Source organism: Aptenodytes forsteri, unplaced genomic scaffold, assembly GCF_000699145.1.
Source record: "Aptenodytes forsteri isolate BGI_AS27 unplaced genomic scaffold, ASM69914v1 Scaffold226, whole genome shotgun sequence".
Taxonomy (NCBI): Eukaryota; Metazoa; Chordata; class Aves; order Sphenisciformes; family Spheniscidae; genus Aptenodytes; species Aptenodytes forsteri.
Window position 1 is genome coordinate 349000 of NW_008795249.1, and position 22181 is coordinate 371180.

The 22181-nt window shown below is 38.3% G+C and overlaps 1 protein-coding gene across 1 annotated transcript in view; it reads right to left on the minus strand.

The window, feature by feature from the left end:
* The window catches only part of NRG3 (neuregulin 3), a 255574-nt gene that overhangs the window by 2442 nt on the left and 230951 nt on the right, over positions 1 to 22181 (minus strand). The window contains exons 8-10 of the mRNA XM_009278818.1: positions 16957 to 17083; positions 13392 to 13519; positions 4024 to 4194 (exon numbers count right to left, since the gene is read on the minus strand). Coding sequence (XP_009277093.1) covers positions 4024 to 4194; positions 13392 to 13519; positions 16957 to 17083 — 426 coding nt within the window. The remainder of the gene's footprint in view (positions 1 to 4023; positions 4195 to 13391; positions 13520 to 16956; positions 17084 to 22181) is intronic.

Sequence of the window (22181 nt, forward strand, 5' to 3'; positions counted from 1 at the left end):
AAGGATATTATTCCCGAGGGAGGAAAGACCAATAAAAAAAAAAAAAAGAAAACAAAACAGTGCAGACCTTTGGGTTGTGCCCATTCTTGTTTCCTTTGCTTATTATATAATTGTTCAAACGACTATAGCTGGAGAGATCGCATCAGCTGCATTATTCCCTGTTTTGGTAATTCGGGCCCTAAATATATTCTGGGCTGCACCCTGAAAACAAAGGGAGTGAATGTTTTTAATGAATTTCACATGCAATGGATGTATTATATGGATGATATATAAGCAAAAACAAGAAAAGACTGAATTAAAATGGGTTTGGTGAGAAAACAGTAACATTTGCCAATTCCATAACAGAGATTCAATTATTCTTGGTATGTTGACAACTAATTGGCAGCAACAATAACATGTAACACAATGCCTGCCGTATTTCCATAATACTTTTTGAAGTACAGATAGACACACCCATTTTATGCCAGAATTACGTTTCTGCCCTGTGCTCATAGGGCTTTCAAAGGAGGACTGAGGATGAATTAAAGCACATACACTATGTGCAACAGCCAAGGTATTAAACAAGTCGGGATGTTGCATCTAAACCGTGTGAGACCCAGCTTTTGGTTAATTACAAACTGATCCATGCTTCTACTCGTGACACCAGACTGCCGCCGTTTTCAATAGACTGAAACTTAGACCTATAATTGCAGAATCTTAATTGCATTTTCCTATAATTAACTTTCCTAGAACTGTAGTTCCTCCTAAGAAGGATATCTGTTTTTGTAATCTGAAAAATTATTTTGTCTGAATAAATTCATTCATGTGCACGTATTTCAAAGTGCAGCTCTCTCTCCACCCTCTTCCTAAAACCAAGCAAAAAAAGAAACTCAAACATTTATAAATATGCAACAGTAATTATGTTATACAGTGTTTAAGAGTCTAAATTAAAGAATGAAACTGAAAGACGCATAATAATTTTACTGCCCCCTTAAAATAGATAGTAAAGAGCGACAGAAGGGATCGGAACTTAAAATACAGAATGGTTTTTATTTAGCGTCGTACCAATAGCTTTGCTATAAACCCTGTTGCTGTAGGTGTTCAGTATACGAGCCTGACGACAAGGTCCGCTGAGATGAATGGGAGCCCTTCCAGCGGCATTACCAGGCTTTGGTTCAGCCCTGTAAGCACATACACCTGCATACACCCCCCCCATTTTCTGCCTGTAGATATGACACATTGGGTCTTGTATACGTAGACACACTGATATCTGTATAGATACACATTCACAGGCTGTGAGGCACTGCTTCCAACCCTTCATACCGTGTAACGCAAACAGCTGTCACTGCAAGCATGCGATCAAACTGCTGTCCACTTAGCTGCGGGTAAGCTCCTGACACCCTCAGGGACTCGAATCGGTCTCCGAGATGTGACTGGCATGGAGACGGCTTGTTTTCTTTAAGCCCCTCATTTCAAGCAGGTTTTTCTACTCCTTCAAGTAGCATACTGATTAAATAACTGGTATTAGCTGTATTTGACTCAAACTCTGCAAATATTGGATCCTGTTGCAAATAATGAGATCTGGTGTTTCTTGGAGGCAGCACAAGCTTCCTTCTCAATGTGGGATGGGAACTGGAGCACTTTTACAGGACTAGACAAAAACTAATCAGGTAAATTAGCCTCTTTTCCATCATATATTAACATACAAAATCTGACTAAACTTCAGCCAGAGCTGCTGATGGATGAACTTCAGAAGGCTCACAGAATTAGGGAGATAAACCACTTTGATTTGTGCATCCCTGTAGGGGAAGATGGAGGTGAAAAGGGAGAAGAAAGGAAGGAGCGTAACTTCTGCAGGGAACAAGGGAACTTTTCATTTGGGCTGGAAATCTAATGAGAATACTGACACTATGAAACTAGCAGATATTTAGATGGTAAAAAGCCATCTGATTTTGGGGAAACCTCTTCCTAAGTTAGAAGAATTCCACATAAAGTAGAATTAGTGAATTATTTTTTATTTCTGTTCAGAAATAAGATGCTTACTTATATTTTGTATATAAGTATCATCGCTGCAACACAAAATAACTTGCAAAAAGTTCTGTTACACTCTTGAAATACTTCATTTTCATAAAAAACATCATCAGTAAAACATCGTAATAAAACAAGGTCAAAGAATTGCTTTTGTTTTCATGCCTAACATTGACATTTTAAAAATTCATTTCCATGGGTACTAGTTGAAGACTTTTGGTATGGTATCCGTGATATACACAGACTGCCGTGACTCCCTGTCACACCACCACCTGTTGAGGCACTCAGAGGACTCCTTCAGAGAAAGGTCCCATCGTTAGAGTCGATATTAGGAAGGTGTAATTCTACAGACATCCCTAGCGCACAAAATGTGGACGAAGTGCTTCAGTGGATTGAGGCCAGAAGGGGTCACAGTCTGGTCCAAATATCAACCTTTTGCAGAACTGCAAATTTAAAATATAGGCCAGTACAAGATGATGCTTGTAATATCACACACTGATTTCCTAGAGAAGAGTAAATACAACTACCCAACAAGACAGCTTTGCTGGTTTCTACCTCACTTCTCAACCTAGGAATGGGCAGAGCCCGCGTGGCAAGACACTGCTGTTGAAGAGGGAAGGCTGTTAGCCTGCCCCTTTCAGGAAGGGTTGGCTTTGGAGTCACAATTTTCGTAAAGGAATTATACACACATTATCATATAAACAAACAATAATATAGCAAGAAGTAATAAACAAGTTTTTCCTTAGAAGCAGCAAATAGCAACAACGAAAGAAGTATGAGACAAATTTGTACTATTTCGAAGAAGTCACCGGACACCCAAACCTTTTGCCGCTTCGCTTTCTCCCTTCTTAGGTAAGCCCTGTTCTTGGTCTCTCTTTCCTAATTACTGTGGCCAACTTTGTTAGGTAGATTCAGCTACAAAACATCTAGTGAGCCAAGTCGCCCTCTCACAGAGTACCCTGGACCGGGCGATCGGGCTGCAGGTTGGAAAGCGTGGCGAGGGAGGCGCGGGGGGAATGTGTGTCTGCGCGTGTGCCCACACGTGCAACGACACACACGTGTAACGACGCTTATTCTCGGTCAGCACTCGGGGCCGTCGTTTCCCAGGACGTCAGAGTGGGTAGTGGTAATAGCGCCTTTCTTCCCTGAGGAAAATTAAACACGTAGGTGACCTCAGTTCTGCACTTCATAAAGCCAGCCTGGTACCAAAACGGGCAGCTGCCTTCTCGCAGTGTAACTGCTCACTTCGCTGCACTTAGTTGTCACTTACACGTGTCCAAATGAAACTGGTGTTGTTTTATTCTATTCCAGATATTGCTCCTAGTTTTGCACATAATGCGTTTGTAGTGATTCTGGAGAGTCTTTGGAAATCCATAGGGATATGTAAATATTATGCAAAATATCTCAGCAATTGCAAAAGACTTCAAAGGCAGCTGTAGGTGCTCAGGAGCACTTCCGAAATTCAGACCTTATGTAGAGCTGGAGCTCACATTCAATATTCTAATAAGCTGAATTAAAAAAGGAAAAATATTGGATTCTTTGTGCGTTTTCAAAGACAAACCTGTGTGAAGTGATTGGTCTTCAGTCTACAGCAAACACACTTTGCAATGTACATAGATTGATTTAAAAAAACATGAAAGTTGGGACTTCTGAATTATTTTCTCTTACTTGCCCAGTGCTGATGGAAGAAGAAAATGCTATGCAAAAGTTACTAGAACTGCACATCACGGCACCACTAGAAAAAGCATCAGTTATGAAGAGGAATGTTGCCAATCACTTACAGTTTGTTCTGATCACTCCTTCCTTTGAAAGGCTTAAAAAGAGCAGCCAGCCAAATAAAAACGTATTACCTTCAAAGAGCCAGTACGCTGAAAACATTCTTCTGCTTTCAGTACTATAAAGCCTGGATCCACAGTACACTACAACAAAGTTGGAAGGACTGTAATGGCAAAGCATATCAGCCACGTAACAGCAGCCACCCAAACACTGGCTCACTTCCGTTATGTTAGTGCTTACCCGTGACAAGGTATTGTGTCCTGGTCTGTGATCCTTGACTCTTCTAGCTGTTGATATGCTGGTCCTGTAATTCCATTGAACCTACCCCGAGGTAAGGGAGGAGTCCTCCGAAAGGCATTTCTATGTAGCATCCCGCTTTTTTGTCCTGGGCTGCAGCATGAAGAGAGACTTCTAGGAACAACACCAAGAGTACAGTAAAAATTATCACAGCAAAAGCGTAAACTTCTGCAAAGCAAAGAGTCAGGATTAATAACGCATGGATTACTGTTCCTATAAACTTTGCTGTGGCGGTCTATGACATCAGTAGAAATTCTCTATGGAAATACAGTACTATAATCCAAAGTTAGCTGCTGTTTATGCCGGTTTTAATGCGTCACCTCTCTTCTAGGAACGAAAATAATTGCCTGGTGTATTAAATGTTTTCTTGTACTTGATGAAGGATGCTGCTTCTCTTTCCATGCTGCATACCATAATCTTGCTACATTGCGTTGACTCCTCAGACAGTACAAGTAAACAGCACAGCTCCATCATACCTACAGCTGAGCTCAAAATCGTATCTTAGATTTAGAGGTATGAGCTCAAAATCGTATCTTAGATTTAGAGCCCACTGTATCATCTATCAGCCTACGGAGTGCTGCTTCCTGATACATTAAATTGGGAAAAAATGTAAGTGAAGAATGTAAGTGAAGCTTATGAACTGCCTCTTGAAGAAATCATCTATGACACAAGTTTTCTCCACGTTGAACAAGATTTCTTTTCTATATTGTTTTATTCTTGTTTTATATACATTGATTGCTTTTTTCTTTATACATAGATAAATACTGTGTTGTTTCTTTATGCAATATAGTACAAACTTGAATGTGATAAAAACAAATAATAGTTTTCCACTTATTTTAGAAAATTGCTTTTGTAAACAACATTTTTGTACTGTTTCGGAAGGAGAATGGATTTTTTCCATTTCGTGCAGGAATTAAAAGGTGTCTAGAATCCATAGTTTTGGTATATTAACCATAAATTCAGCTGTTGCTAATGCAAAAATAAGGGAACAGAGAATTAAGGCAAGACATAACCTATTTCTACTGTTAACAGGTCACCGTACTGCACGGTGTGACTGGCTATTCGTTTTCCAGCTACTCCTATTTCTCTTGACATCTCCTGGGTCTCAGAAATGTGTATGTAGTACCTAATATTCTGTCACATCCTTAATGATGTTTTAATATAGGTTTTGTAGATGAATTTTAAGAATCATTATTTTTGGTTAGGTGAATAATTTCAACTTCTGATACAATTCAGCTATGCAAAAGACTTTTGATAAGTTTGCTTCTCTTTTCCTATTATAATGTGACTTTACAAGCAATCTGCATTTTATACCTAGCGGGAACTTTATTTATAGTTAGGGCCACATCTACTCCCAAAGCAATTCTTGCTTGGACCAACTACGTTGGACAAATTCTCTTGGAGCGTACACTTCCATTAAACCCGACCTTTTCTCCCCAAAGTCAAAACATAAGAAAGGAATTCAACAGTCTCTATCCTACTGCTCAGGCTAGCGGTGTTCCATCACGGTCTCCGCTCTGTTCTCTTCCACACTTTTACTTTCCTGGTGCTTTTTAATTGGAAAGATCAATAATCCATAGCAATAGCACTCCCTCAAGGATTTTTGATGCTTCCTTAAATACATTTTTCCTCAGCTATTAAGGAGGCTGCGAAAAACTTTTTTTAAAAACCCTGAAGTTTCAATTCCGAAGGCTGAGTTCAAGTTGTGAGTTAGAGTTCATATCCTGTAAAATAACACTACCACGTCACAAAACAATTGGCAATTTCTGCTCAGGAGAGTCTGAGATTATTACAGCAGGGGATCTTAAAAGATGCAGCTGAATGAATAATTTGTGATGGATAATGAATTTCAGGGGTTTTTATTGATTGCAGTATATTCATCAATGTACGAGAAAAGTCAACAAACTGATTAACTTAACAGACTTTAGACTGATTGCAAATATTTGAAACTAGAAAGGCATTGCTTAATTGTGGTTGGTTTGATGCCCTCGCACATCTTCCTTGTTGGATGAGAGCACAGGGTCTCCCATCTGGTAACATGGCACATGCAAATTCACAAAAGCTCTGCTTTTGTGATAGCTGTAATTGCAACCCATACAGGTGTACCTGAGATAACTGGCGTAGCCTGCGGCAAAGAGGCATATAAATGCCCTATCTGTACTGCCTTCACCTCGCACTGAAACTCCCCTTGCTACATCGAACGCTAGACGCTACAGGCTGCTAAAGGTGCGTGGGCTGGTTAGAGTGAAGGGATCTGGCACATGCCAACATCTTCCTGCAATCACAGCAGCTCCAGCACCGACAGAGCTTATTTGTTGCTCATGTGAGGTTCATTCAACACTTCTGACAGAAAAAACGGAGGGGAAAGTGAACAAAGGTCATTTGTGGTCATGGACAAGACAAATTCACTAAGAAGGACCAGGAAATATTTACAGACAGTGCAGCTGCAAGCAAGCTGCATGATAACGCTCATTTCCGAAGCACCAAAGACAAGATAGTAACACTTTTTGTTAAAAGTTCGATGAAAAAATAACTCCAGCATAATAAAGTTTTTCCTTTTTCACAAAACTGCCATGAACGTCAGCCTACTCTTCCTCCAAAATTGTTAATACAGTCCTTCTCAGGCTCCTGCTCTATTGCTCACGTGAAGCGTTCCTCTCTCTGAAGCAAACAATGCCTTTTGGAGTTCTTCAGGCAATTTATCCTCCTTTAGCCACCATTACGGTTTCTTCCTCCCGGTACTCCAGTCTAACTGGGTAAAAGAAACCAGCCCACATAACTGAGCTGTTCAACAAAACAGACCAATAAGGAAAGCTGTGGCAGATATGTCTTTAAAATCTATTAATCAATTACTCCAGAGTAACAAAAATCAGAGTATGCTTGAACTGGTTCACAAGTAATGCATAAACTAGGGATAAATACATTCTGATGAATTAATGGTTTGAAAGAAGCAGTTCAAGCATCTCTAAAGTTAATTAAGAACTTGGGATTCATTGTTGCAAATTGTTTTTGCGTGAAAATTTTCTTTAGGTTGAGCAACCGAGTAAAAACAAAGTCTGTCTCAGCAGGTGGAGTATTCTCTTCTCAAGGCACATAACACAACTCCCAAGTGCAGTTAACCGTGTTCATGAAGAGGAGAAGACTTGCAGTGAATTTACAGTAACTCTGGGAATCCTCCTGTACTACTTTTTAGTTAATTACTAAACAAAATTGGTTATACATCACATTATGAACACATTCAGAAGTAACTTTGTCAACAGGAACATGAAAAGCATTAACAAGAAGATGACAATTAAAGTGTTAAAACTTTAGATCCCAACCCTTCCCTTCTCGTTTAATAAGCACAGTGGAGCTACAGAAATAGTGCTTATAACCATGGTTGTGTGTATATCTATTCTACTTGTTCTTTCCCCTTTTTTCATGATTGTAATTCATGAAAAGAAAGATGCAAAGTTGAGGGAGGAAGGAAAGTTCTAAAATTGATTGTAAATACTCTGGCTCTGAACCTGCAAAAACTATAGAGAGAGGCATATTATATTACATACTATATTACCCACTGGTCACGAGATGCAAACATTAGTGTTGAAGACATGGGCTTTGTCCTTGCAGGACAGAAACAGTAAATAGACACCCCAATGACAGAGCTAGCTGCCAGATAGACAGCGTCTTCTGATGTTCCCTAGGAGCCGCACGTTTAGGCTAAGTTAGGCAATCTACTGCTAACATTTGTACAGATCAACTATTCAGACTTTCAACCAATTTTCAGTTTTAATAAAAAGGGTCTGTTATACCTGAGAACATCAGCATCTCTCAATAAATACCATGCAACAATAACAACGCTGTATCACGAAGCCCTTTTGTTAGACTGTTTACAAGAACGAGATGACACACAATGAGCACGTCTCTGTTGGAGCCTTGGCTCTCCAAAGCGAGAAAGTTAACATAATGTTTGGGACTTCAACAAAGCTGGATGTGATTAAAATAATACTAAGATTGTAAGGAGATTATTATGCCAAAATAGCCATGGCATGAGAGAACGGAACTTAACAGTTTTATCCCTTTTTTCTCTATAGCGCCTTGTATCCCAAGCATTTAAACATCACTCTTTTCCCGTGTCTTTGCAAAGTAATCATGCACTGTCTCAGTACACCATTACTGTCTAGGGAAATACCTAATCTACAATGGCACGATGCCCTGCGTTTCCTAGCTCGTGTTTACGAACCGTTACAGCTGGTCAGGTTCTCAGCCCAGGTGATGGAGTGGGACTGTAGCCTGCTGTTTGCAAAACTTTCTCCCTCCACATATGCAGGAGAAGCTTTCCAGCAGCCAGCCTATACCTACAAATCTACTCTTGATTTCTGAAATGGGAGCATTGTTGCTTCCATTGTATATTCACGTATTCAGGAATATAGCATGTGCCAGGGATGATCAGGGACTTTGCAACTCTACATAAATCCTTCAACACTACCTATATCATCTGGTCACCATCCCGGTTTCCAGAGGATAGATACATACAATAGGAAAAGGGAACAGAGCATTCGAAGGTACTTCAGTGGGACTGAGCTTAACCATCTGCCATAACTTCATCATACACTCCCTGTACTGCATTGATCAACCTCCATCCTAAAACTACAATGAGAACCAGGCTACTACTCCAGAAAGTTGTTCTATATTGAAAACTTTGAGGCTTCTTTTCAGTTTAAAATTATTTATGGTGAGTATACATCTATTTGTCATATGTGCCACCATACTCCTTCATTTTAAATAGGCCTTCTGCTTCTCATTATGCTTTCTCTGATGTATTTATAAGCAGCAGTCATATACTCTTTTCAGTCTTCTGAACTGAAGACTGAAACGAGACAGACTGTCTAACACTTCCTATGGAACACAGATTATTCATTCCTCATGTTAGCTCATGAATGCAATCTGAGTCCGTAGTAATCAGCAGGCCATTTTAACCAGGTGAGATAATCGTGGTGCATTCTCCTGCTATATTCAAATGAAGTGACAACAGTGTCTCATGAAGTGGTTTTAATGTTTCTGACTTTCTGATGGAAATGTCTGGATTAATACTTCCTCTCATCCCGTTTACCTTTTGCACAGCTGCATCACTTTGTGACTTGGTTATCCTTTGACCAAGTAGTATATACTGAACCTTTTCTTCCTCATTTGTTTCTTAAATTTTGTTATTAGTTCCCAAATGCCTGACCTTGTATTTAGTACTGCTGAGCTTCAATCCACCTCTGTTATGCCACTCTTCAAAGTTATTCAAGTCATTGTTTATATCTAGATCCTTCTCTGTACTGAGTCTATCTTTTAACTAATTTTTTTCAGTATGTTCCAACTTTTTTGCGTCAAAGTCATGCACAAAAGCATTAAACAAAATTTGTCCCCAACGGTGACTAATTCTTTGAGACCTCCATTAGTGCTCTACTGGTGAATGTCTTCAGCCCAGCACTTACCTTCTCAACGTAACTCCTTACTGTCTCCCTTTTAACCACCTCTGTGTATCTGCATTATAGTTTTTCTGCCTCTCTCTACTTTCTCCCATTAAAGGCATTAGACACGTGACAACAAATCAAACGTTGCCTGAGGCTGTGCTGAGACCTAGCTCACCTACACCAAATACAAAGTAAGTCATCAGTGTAGTGTTGCAGGAACTGCTGCTGGTAAACCTCATGATAATTTTTAGCCTTTTATGCATCTATCCAAAGAATCTGCTTCCCCCGCATTTGTCCTAAAGCCTTGACTACTCTAATTCACCATAACAGGTCTTCAGTTTCTTCCATAAATTTTTCCTATTCCTAAATATTTGACATTTGCTATTCCATCATCACGTGGCATGGCTCCCATTTTGATAGATTTTGCTACCAGACTTGAAATTTCATGAGCCAGTTCTCCTTCCAGACTTCTTCGATCAAGATTAACCAGACCATCTTGACTTGAGGGCTTTGATTTCTGCATTTTACTTCCACTTTGACTGTAGTAATGTCTATTTTAATACATTTGGTTCTATTCCCATTCAACCTTCATCCTCAAATAATGATCCAAACTGAAAAATGAAATATATTCATTCAGGATTGCCCTAACTGCTTCATGTATCATCTCTGTCCCACCATCAGCTTTGCTTCTTTCTGTATAGTACTCTTCTTGTTTATACAGCAAGAACAATTGATTGCTTTCAGTATTACCAGTAATTCTTAACTCTCAATGATTCCTGGAAATGTTGACTTCAAGCATGACTTCTTGCCCTCTGTGATATTGTTTGTTTCTTCCCCTATACCCCATTCCTTTTAGGCATTCTTTTTTAGTAAATTTCTCCAGAAAACTATGTTCTTTCCTTGGGAAAGTATCAGATTCCTTATACTTTCTCCCTTTCAGGCTTCCTCTGCCTTTACTTTCTTAGTTGCTTTAGTTTATCAATACTTGTTCTTTGAAATTCAATAGCCTTATTTACAGAATAACCGTACTCTTAATTTAAACTGAATCAATTATATTGGGAGCAGAAAGAGTAAAATGCTTACTAAATAAAAAAAATTGTTTTTACCGTGGTTTTCATGGTGTTGAAAGTTCATTAAAATGCAAACACGAATTATTTAACATTTTAAAGTAAGTTTATCCTCTTTTGGCATTTTTGTAAGACAATACAACTGCTCTAGGCTGAAAGCCTCTGCATTTGGCTTTCAACACGGTATTCTCTGAAAGGAATCCCTCTAAAATCAATGATGACTGAATCAATGAATGAAAGTCAGGATGACTAATTACCAAGAAAACTGCTATTCAAAGGGATCACAACTCAATCCCATAATTAACAAAACTCTAATTTGTTTCTATCTTTCAGAAATTAAGACAGCATGGGTTTTCTTCTTACTAAAATCAACACATAATCCAAGATGAATTTTTGAGCACATGGTATACTTTACAGGAAGTTTACTGATTCAACGCATTTGTTACTTTCCAGTTCTGACAGTACTAAGAGTTGTTCTACATACGCAAGCAGATGATGTAAAATTCTTCTACCATAATAACAGTGCATAATACAGGTGAAATATTTTAGGACTAAGATTCAGTGGAGATTCAAATTTTCAGTTCAACCTCTGCAGTAATTCTTTGCATGCAGCTAAGGTTGGCAGAGACAGAAAATTGCTATTACCTAGTAATCTGAGTGAAATAACTAGGTGATCTCTGTCAGTCAAATTTCAGCAACCCCAAATGATTTTCCATCTCGATAATCTTACTGCCAGGCCAAAATTGTATTGGGTTTAGGAACTGGAAACAGACAGCTCCTGATTTTAAGAAATAATCTCCCATCATTAGTGCCCTTGAAAACACCAGCAAACAGGTCTGGACGCAGATCAAAATACTTCCGTAGCAAGCAGAAACAAAGCAGTAATATAGTTTAACAGCAGCATAAAACAGAGAACCTGCAGAGCTGCTGCAATTTTTCCAGGCTCACGTCAGGTTTGGAATGAAATGAAGGGATATTTAGGACAAAATGTATCCCAGTAAAAAAAGAAGTTTCCTCATTTGGCCACATTGAACACTACTTAGAAACTAAAGAAACCCAGTAAATTAGGAAGCCATCACATGGTGCATAAATTAAAGACAGCCTTATAAGTCTTAAATGTTCAAATCTGTTGCATGTTTTATAAAGGAAGGGCCTTGTATAATAAATCTTAAGTTATAAAACTACAAAAAGAATTATTTATAAATTAAGCTAGTCATTCCACATCTTAAAACAGTTCTGAAGCAAAGACTCTTAAGATAGTCCGATGCTTGACATCTGCAAATAAGATGACTGTTGTTTGGTTTTTTGGGTTTGTTTATTGTTTGGGGTTTTTCCCCCCCCCTGGGAAAGAGAGATTTTGTGTGCAAAGGTGTTAAAATGAGCAATCTGGGATTCTGCATTAGTTCACTGTTAATTCAGTGTGCCTTATTCTGTAATTTCCCTATGGAAAACAGGGAGTCCAGAGAGTCATTCAGCTTTTATTTTAAGTGATGTTCATAAACAGAAGAAATATTTTCAGTCTGTATTAATTTCCACATTTTTAAGCTTAGGTAATGTCATGGCACAGCACCTAAAACATTTCAAACTTGGATATTGCAATCACGTTATTAAAGGTAAGGGAATGTCACTGTGTTTTTTCTGAACTTCACCTTTTGACTAAATGGAGATAAAATTCCCCCCAGAACTTCAGTGGAAAGCATTCTAGGCAACAGTTCCATAGTTCATCAAATTATTAAGTTTATTTTGAAAATCTCTGTGTAATAAAGAATAAGCCCTAAGAAATGGATCTGACGTGACAGTTGGCATTACTTTTTCATGCCAAATTACAGGCTTAAGTAAGGTAAAAGTAGATAGGACCCAAATATCCCTTCCTGGCTCATATGCTGCACTTTGGTAGGTTAAGCAAATGATTCATTCAAAAGAGAAGGAAGATGTAGCTGACTGGGGACTGCAATGAAAATGCACCAAATACTACAGAAGCTAGACCACAACCTCACGCGATCCCAGACTTTTTTTTTTTAGTAATTTTAAAAAATCATCCTTTTAATAAATAAGTCTTCCCCTCCAGATTATCTAGCTAAAAAAATTCTGAACTCATTTTTCTCAGCCTTTGTTCTCAGTGTGCTCTGGACCAGACGTTACCACTGCCATCCCACCAACACTGTTGCTTATACCAGACGTGAGTTTGCTTTCTAGTCCCGTAATGAAGCATCTGCACTCTTTTTCATCCAAAAAGACTATAAGCAGAATTCTAATCCAAATGCCATCCAGTGATGGGTGACTTTCCTCTTTTTTTCCTCTTGGAAACAACCATCCAAACTTTTTAAAGACGAGTTTTCAAAGGCCACCATGTGTTCATAAATAAGTCATTATTCATTTCAAGTATTATTTGTTTAAAGAAACAGTGAGAAAGGCTGGAAGTTTGCAACCATGTCTTTCCGCAGCAAATGAGTCATTAACTTCGTGAACATCGATCGGGAAAGTCTTGTTTTTAATGGTTTCTCAAACTATGGCTGTTTCATTCACTGGTCTGTGTCTACAGCTTGGATGGTGTCTTTAAATGCTTCCTCTAGGACTTTCACAAAACAGAGATAAATTCGGTGAGCATTGTTATTGCCTTTTATGTCTGCAGCTAAGAAAATGCTTGGACATCTGCTTAATAAGTCGGCTGAGGCTCTGCTGGTACCGTATCATTCAGCATCTCTCCTAGTCACAGCGCACAATAATCCTGCACACATATCACCGGTTCAACGACACCCCTCAGCAGCCTGCCAGATCTCCCATCAGACGGCCGTTTGCTTACCTATGTTGCTTGATGGGCTGGGTTCCTCTGTCGGGAGACAAGGCCTCTGGGAAAGACTGAGGGCCTGAAAAACTAGACTCCATAACTTTGTCCAAAATAGGCCCAGGATGCCTGTCTGTTTTTGAATACTGTGGCACAGAGAATAAAATTAGTTAATATATAAAAGGCAAAGTACATTGTTGATGCTATTCAATCAGAATTCGTATCGGAGTGGGGTAAGAAGTGCTCTAATGCATTTTTGAAATAAAATCAGGCATTGCAAGTAATACATTAACTCACTATTGTTTACATAGCGGAAAGCACCGGTACTCATTATCCCCATTACCTTCTCCACACCAAAATGCTGATATCTGCATTAGCAGCAAAATTACTGACTGATCTGCCCATAATGATAGGGAACACTGATTCCTTTGAACAAAAGCTTGTTTTTGTGGCTGTCCATGCAGAGACTGAGATCACGAAACACATCTCAGAGGACGGTCAGCACCTTCTTGGGTCCTTCGGTGATTTCAGTCAAACACTGCTTTTATCAGCACGCGTAACTATGAAAACCAAACTGAAACAGCATCTCTATCATCAGATACGTAAGAGAAACATTTGAATCCTATCCGTAGAGCCAGATATCCCTTCTGAACAAGCCTGAAACTTTTGACCTGGGAGTATCTATGCTAGTAAGAACAGCGTAAACATAATCCTTCTTGCGACAGTTGTAGGCGTAGGGCAGTCTCTGGGCACACAGGGAGACACCAGACATCAACAAGAACAGCTTTTCTTCTTCTTGCTTTGCGATTCAACTGGAAGTTCAGCAAAAATTGTGTCTCTGATCCTGAATGGAGCCAGAAAGTCAAAGTATAAAAAAAGCTGCATTTTGGCTTGGAAGAAGAATCAATGTTGTTAGTGGTTACTGGGCAATATCTCAGAGATATGAGAGGTTAACCCACATTTCCACTCGGGTACGAAAAATACTGCACTTTGCGGATTTTTCATGTTGCATTACAATGACCTGCACTAAAACTAATTGGTCGATTTTTCTTTAATCCATTTCTTTCTGTATTGAGTTTGTATTTTTAGTACTAGATACCTAGATATCCATGTTATCTTTACAATAAACTGGTATCGTGGAAGCTACTACATGATTAAATATTTTAGAAAGAAAACACAATTCAAACAATAATAATACAAAGAAAATCACGGTGGTAAAAAATGCCATGCTATGATACAAGAGCATAAACATTCGTGGAGAAGATAGTAAGATTTCTTTTAAAGTACAGTTCTTTTTCATAATTATTTTGTTGTCTAACAAAAGACCAATAACTCCTTAAAAATACAGAATTATTTTCCGATTCTCACTTATTCTTATCGACATTTCCCCAGACTTCAGCAAAATCAAAAAGGAAAGTCATACAAGATTACTTGTTTAAAAATGGGTTACATGCAATTTTAGTCCATCCTACTCAGACTTCTTATGACTGATTTCTACAGATAAAATAACAGATCTTCAAATTTTTCTCTAATGCTCTTCTCCCTCTTTCTGTTGTGCGAAATACCCAGCAGATACGCCCGGGGCAGACCTCTGGTCTCTGACGGGGAGCCATTCAGCCATTCCTGCGAAATACCATTCCAAAGTTCTTTTCTGCTGCCTCGCCATACCCCCTGCCCTTTTTTTCCCCCTTCAATCTGCCAAGTTTTGTAAATATTTAATGAACTGCCTGCATGCATTCCTGCACTAAAATCTTGCTAACAATAGAAACCATTATTACCCTGCACTGTTACGCTACATCCCGCACGAGGTCATTCTGTTTTTCTTCCTTAGTATCTTTGCTCCCAGAGGGAAAATGCATTAATGGCAAGGAGAAAACAGCTGCCTGCAAGCAGCCACAAGAACAAGAAAACGGTGTGTTAATTACCAGCACTGATAATGCCAGTCTGAACAGCATTAAAAGCTGAAAAGCAAATTTGGATTAAAATAGTAAATAATAATAATGGTTTTTAATCTCTAATATCTGGAATCTACAAACTGCTACTTCAGCCATTACGGCTATTGTCATGGCAAAAGAAAAAGACTTAAATAAAGCTTGTTGATGTGTTTGTCAGCTGCTCCGAAGACATCAAACTGTTCATCATGATGATGGGTTGACAAAATATTGCACTGAATTACAGTGAGAAAAAGGCAAGGAACATATTCTTAGCGTTAACCAAGACCTACTTTATATGTTAGAACAAAAGGATCACAAAAGCTCTTCACAACTTTTCCTTTTGTTGCCATCGTTACAACCCAACAACACTCCCAACAGCTTTTTTTTAGGGGCTAGAAGGAATATATGACTGAATGAACTGAAAGTGAAACAAAGAATTGCACAAGGTTCCCTAAACTGTGATTATGTCGATGTAGTGGAGCTATCTTCCTTCTTGAAATAGCGTATTTTTCCTGAACCACAAAGCATGTCATGACCACAGCGATGCTCCTATAAAACAAGACTTTTAGTGAACACAAGCAATGCTCTGACAACTCCTCTGTCATAGCATGGAGGCTCTGCTTACTCTGAATTGGTTAAAAGGGCTTATCCTTATTTCTACATTAATTGGATGTAAACCAGGAGTTGAGACATCTGTGGCTAAGCGGGCAGGAGTGCTCACTTTTGCTAAGCTCCCATTATTTTGATGGAATCTGGCAAATAAGGTCGTCAGCCCCTTAAGCAAATCTAAGATACTTTTTTTTTTTTTTTAAGAGAGTTCAGTATTTAGAAAGGCTTCAATACATCTTTTACAATTTCCGATTACATTGCTACCAGGATCCTTCTCAGTTGTTCCAAAGACTTTGTTCAAAATAAGACAGCGCTAAATGTGTATGTCCACGGCGAAGAGAATGACATGCATTGGAAAATACCTTGCAGCCGGGGCTAAATAAATCGGTCGCCTTCAAGTTCCTTATTTCAAATACGCTTTACGTATTTCATGATTGTGGGATTGTATTAACCTACATGTAACTACATACAGAAAATGACTAAATAAATTTCAAATTTAATTTGAACAAACTAACCTCTTTCTGGTATCAAAAATCCCTTTCACTGAAGACCCAGGAAAATGAGACCATCCGCACAGTCTTCCCTTGGGCACTAGTTTACATGTGTAAATTTAGTTCTAGATTTTGAATTTACTCTGAATCAACTGTGACAAATCTCCACATTTTTTCATGCAGGTTCATTAATTATTGGAAGACTTGAAATCACTTAAGATCAAGGACCCCCACTTCACCTATAAACTGTACCTAGCAGCTAAGGTATTGCTGGAAACAATAATAGTAATTTCCACTGCTGCTGGATGCAGAGCTAGGGGGCTCACCAAGGTCTATTACATGAACAAAATGTACCAGGATCCACTGAAATGAGAAAAAAATCCCTGCTTGGTGTTTTCCATTAACAGGCCTGACAGAAAACATTTTATGAAAGAGGTGAGAATTCTTGTTCCCATTGCTCAGATGCTAATAGCAACACGGCGATGTGCTGCCATCAGCAGCAGGAACTCGGCCAGGCTATTAAGTGTTGTAGCTGGCAGGATTACTTACATTTTGCAGCTGGACTCGGCTTTGTGCCATACACTCTGACTTTGCCATCATGCTGGAAGCATTTAGGCTGTAGGTTTTCCTATTCTGTGTTTCTTTCAGCTGTTCATGAATTTGCTTTGTTTGTTTCCTGCAGAGAGAAATAAAATTCAGAGAAGAAAGAGGTAGTTTGATCTTCTCCTATAGCCATGATATTTTTATAGCCATGGTTCCCTTTGTTCAAAACTTCACCGTATTAGATTAACCAGCTGAGCTAATTCACTAGTGTCTAATATTTCAACGCAGTGGTCATTTTCTGGCGAGGCTTAAGAAAGGAAAAAAAGAGCTCTTCTGTTTAAAATATCTTCTATTCTCAGACTACTATAATAGCATGCCAGTTGTTTTAGTGCAGAATTTTGTAAGATCATCTATTACATATTTAACAATAGCTTGCAAGTAGGCCTGAATATTAAAAAAGCATTTTGCTCTGATTTGGAACAAAGATTTTGGCAAATACAGCAGGCATTAGCCCCTGTTGGCTATAAAAAGTGTTGAAGAATGAAAGATTTCTGCTAGCAGCTGATTAGAGTTGACCTATAACCCAGTATCTTGTATAGACCAGCTTTTGCTTACATGCTTAAACCTGGAAAAAAACATCAGTACCGTATCTGAGGCTGTGTTTTTGACATATTATACTATGATTCACTATGTCAGAGCTAGGAATACCACTAGATGAATCACTTGCAATATTCCGGAGGTAACTGCACCATTAATAAAGGCTTTCTGTTTCTGCCACACTATATTGGCAAAGTGAGTTTTAAAGTCCTGTACATGACTGAGGATATGAGGCAGCAAACTTTATTTTAAATATTTCTTTTACCTTCTGCAAACAGATATCTCAGCTGGGCAAAAACTGTTAGCAAAATACATTTAAGGTCTTTTATCAGTCTCCATTTTAACTGAGTTTTAAAGTTCTGTACATGACTGAGGATATGAGGCAGCAAACTTTATTTTAAATATTTCTTTTACCTTCTGCAAACAGATGTCTCAGCTGGGCAAAAACTGTTAGCAAAATATATTTAAGGTCTTTTATCAGTCTCCATTTTTTGATAAGCTACATTGTCCAAGACTATCCGTTTTAAATGATCACAAGAAATAACTCCACAATACTATTTTAATTCTTTCTTTCCTTCCGTCCCTTCTTCCTTTTTCTCCCCAGCAGATGCATCTCCAGCAGCAAACCTACAAAGGCCCTGGAAACCGCCCAGCAAGGTCAAGGGCTCGGTCAGCAGCAGCAGCACTTCGTTATGCCACCAGCAGCTTTTGGACAGCAATTGGTGCGGAGCCAAATTTCAGAAGGAAGTGATTTCAGGGAAGTGTCGATAAGAAATAAAGGAAATACAGTCTTTCTATACTGAAATTTGAAATTTTAGCAAAGAACCTTCAGCAATATTTTGAAAAAATTTCTGGTGATTTTGCTGCTGAAAGCCTTGTGACATCATCGAGTTTGATAGCATCTTACTTGACTCAGGCCAATGAATTTGACACCAAATGAAGTATAAAGGCCATTTTAACTTCTTTCAGTGCAGTCTGTGTCTAGTGCAGAAAAGTGTAAGAAACCAGAGGAAAATGACTTACTGAAGTCATCAAGGGGGGAAACTGTGAGAAAGGACAACTTCCCTTAATATGAAAGAAAGCAGTGAGAAGTATCACGGTTCAGATATTCCATTTTAATAATATAGTTTTTAATATCGTAAAATAAATATACGGGATTTCCTCTGCCGTTGAGTCCCTTAGTTCTGATTCAGCATTGCACAATTTAAGCATTTGCTTAAATTGAACAAGCTGTAAGCACCTGCTTAGAAGTAGGTACTTGTTATAGCACGTTTCCCGAATACAGGTCATAAACTATAATAAATATCGGACTCTGTAAGTATCTCTTATGCTTTCTATTTACACCCCATTTTGAAACAGCATGGCAAATGAAAAAGAATGAATTCACATTGTAAGCATGTTACAAATATGAATGGCATGTTTTGAGTATAGCTAGGAGCTCATAATTAGTAAGATTTATGAATATGGGTGGGTGAGGAAATAATTTCTCAAGCACAAAAACTTATTAAACTTTCAAAATTCTTCCTTAGCCAAAACAACTTGTAAAGTTAATATCAGAATAATCTGAATAGATATATAATCTGAAGGATTATTCAAATTAAATTAATTAGTCAGCTGATTTGGAAACATCTCTTGTAAAAACATTTTTGATATCTACTCATTTTTTAAACCAATGAAATTGAATAATTTAATTTGTAAAATGTCAAAATGAACTCTCTAGCTTCTCATAAAATTCCAGGGGAAATTCATAAAAGCAACTCTAGTTCGTATGAATAATTACTTTCTGACCAGGTAGATTACATACACCAAGGCAATAAGCATATATATCTCTGCATGCCCTACTGGAAAGCCAGCCACCTGCATGTTGGTCTCCAAAATGCTTGTGGAACATCCAGTCTTTTTTGATGACTGTTTTTTGAGTGGAGACTTCATATAAAGTCTGAACAATGACAGCGAAACATGATCACAGCATCAGACTTTGGGAATCTCTCCTATACATACAACGTTCTTAGAATTTAATCAGGAAAATAACAAAGAAAATTACAAATTTTTGGAACTCTAATTTGGATTTATTTAGAAAACCTGGGTTTAGAGTTGTTTCTACATCTATAAATACATGTAAGTAAACTGGAATATTCAGCCTCACTGCTGCAAACTTCAACATTTACAATTGAGATTGCTGAAGGTAATTTACCGAGAGAAACAATCTAATAATTAATTTCCTTTTATAATCATGCTACCTAACATTAATATTAGGTTTATGCATATTCATTTTGCCAAACTATAGGATGCACAGTTATAAAACTAGAAACTATTAATAATTCAAAGTTACTCACCAATTAATATATTTATTTTATAAATTTTGTTTTCAAAACAAATGGGCCTTATGTGTTCTACTTTAGACATATTTGGCAATAAAATGTTGTTACTTCAGCAAGAAATAAAGTCACTAGTCATCTATTAAAAGTCTAAGCCATAAAGAGCAGCCCATTACTGTACTCTCCCTCTGTTGCTAACACTTACAGCACTTTCTTGATTACCCTAAAAGGAATAATTGGAAGGGCACAGTGTTTAATTGTAGTTCTAAACGTCCTCAGATTCAATTTATTTTAAAGAAGGACTTTTAATTTAATGGTGCATAGGGAAGTGCATACTTCCAGCAGCAGGTATTATACAATTGTCAGACTAAGAAAGTCAGGGTCAGAGTCGTCATGGAAACTTTTCTCTGGAAGGGTGCACCATTCAGAGCTTCTGTAGCTGTCAGCAGTATTTTAAATTCTTGATACATCAAATTAAACCCAAGGATTATCCCCCATGCAGGAGGAATGCTTTGATAACTCTTAAGCATGATCAAGACCCATCTGCCTGATGAAGAAGCTCCTGAAAATCTGTTGACTAAAATCTAACACATGATAAAGGTTGAGGCAGTTTAAATTTGTTGGTGTTTACACCCTTAGACACAGGCCAATGTCACAGTTACGATACTGGTTTATGGGGCCTCTACGCAACCTAGTCTAGACACTCGTATTTACTTTTTGGACAGTTTGCCAGATGGAGCCACAGACAGGGAGTTAGGGGTTGATTAGTATCTCACCACTACTGTGTTTCATATATTTGATAAGACCTCTTGACTGAATCGGAGGCGCTCATTTTCTCATTGCTCTTCAAACTTCAGTTCCCAGAATCTGGCATAAGCACACTTCAACTCTTCCCAGTAACTCTTAACTATCATTTTCATAATGCAGATAAAAAACCAAACCCAACACCGAGATATGAAGCACTATTGTCTCGTGAGTTCATCGCTGAAGCATTATTTCTACTCGTTATTTTTAGACATAGCTCTCCCCAGGACCTCATCAAAGTCATGGTATTTGGAAGGCTGTTCCAACCCAGCTCTCCACCGCTCCCTACAACAGTGCAAAACCCAGAGGGGCACAGCTGAATAGCAGAGGGACGTTTTATTCACGCTGTGCTCAGTGTTGACTGCCTGTTCTTCCAACTGACAACCCCATTCTGCCTTTTCTGAATCTCTCTTCATCAGCAAAACCCCCAAGCCTTTCCAGGAAGAACAGGAACACCTTATTCTCTTTCTTTCTTCTGCAGATCTAAAATGCGTAACAACATTTCTAACGCAGTGGCAAAATGGCTGTCTCCGCTCACAACCAAGGAGTTTGCAGAGAGGAACTGTCCTGCCACAGCATCCTCCCAGCTAGCACCACTGTCATACTCCAGGTCCAAAGAACAATTAAATGAAATCCCTCAAGACGTTAGAACAGGTAGGTGTGTTTAGATGAAACATGAATGAACTCAAATCTTCACTCAAATCATGCACAAACTACCCCTGAAGTTTGGGGGGACGAAAAAGACTAAAAAAAGATCTGGTGATTTTTCCAACTTCCTTTTTTTTTTTCCTGATAGAAATGTCAAAACATTTCTTTTTTTTTTTTTAATAAAAAGTAGCCTTCATCAGATTTCCTACCCATTAAAATAAATTCTATTCTGGGGGATTCAGATAAGCATCCAAACTTTTAAATAGTGCAAACCTCCACATTTTTGATGCTCAGCCACCATGACTAACCTCATGCAGGTACTATTTATATTGATATGTGTTCTCTCATTAGCTCCAGCTGAAACAGGAATGAGGGATGACAACCATACAGAACATATTTATAGATACAGTGGCACTGATAAGCATGTCATGTAATCGCTATGAGGTTTTTGCAACTCAAATTACACACATAACAATAAATATTATAAAATCATGTTTAGTTGGGAAGATAAAGAATAGAGTGGAAAGTATTTCACTTGAAAATAGTTTAGTACAGATGATTCCACCATACTTGGATAGTTCCATGTGCTTGTGCATTACAGATACTCAGTTATGCATCTACATCAGCAGTTTACAACTGTTAGCTACAGGTTACAGATATCTGCAGAGAACCTGTCTCTTTCTGCATTTCTAACTTTACCTTTGTTCTCAGCGTACAGAAACAAAAGGGACATTCAGGGATATGCAATGAAAATGCAAAAAGGAGATGGTGTGTTTAAACTTTTATTTTCAAAAGAGGAAAGTGATTATTGCACTGATAGTAAAAGACACAAAATTATTATTGTCACCACCACCCCCCCCCCCC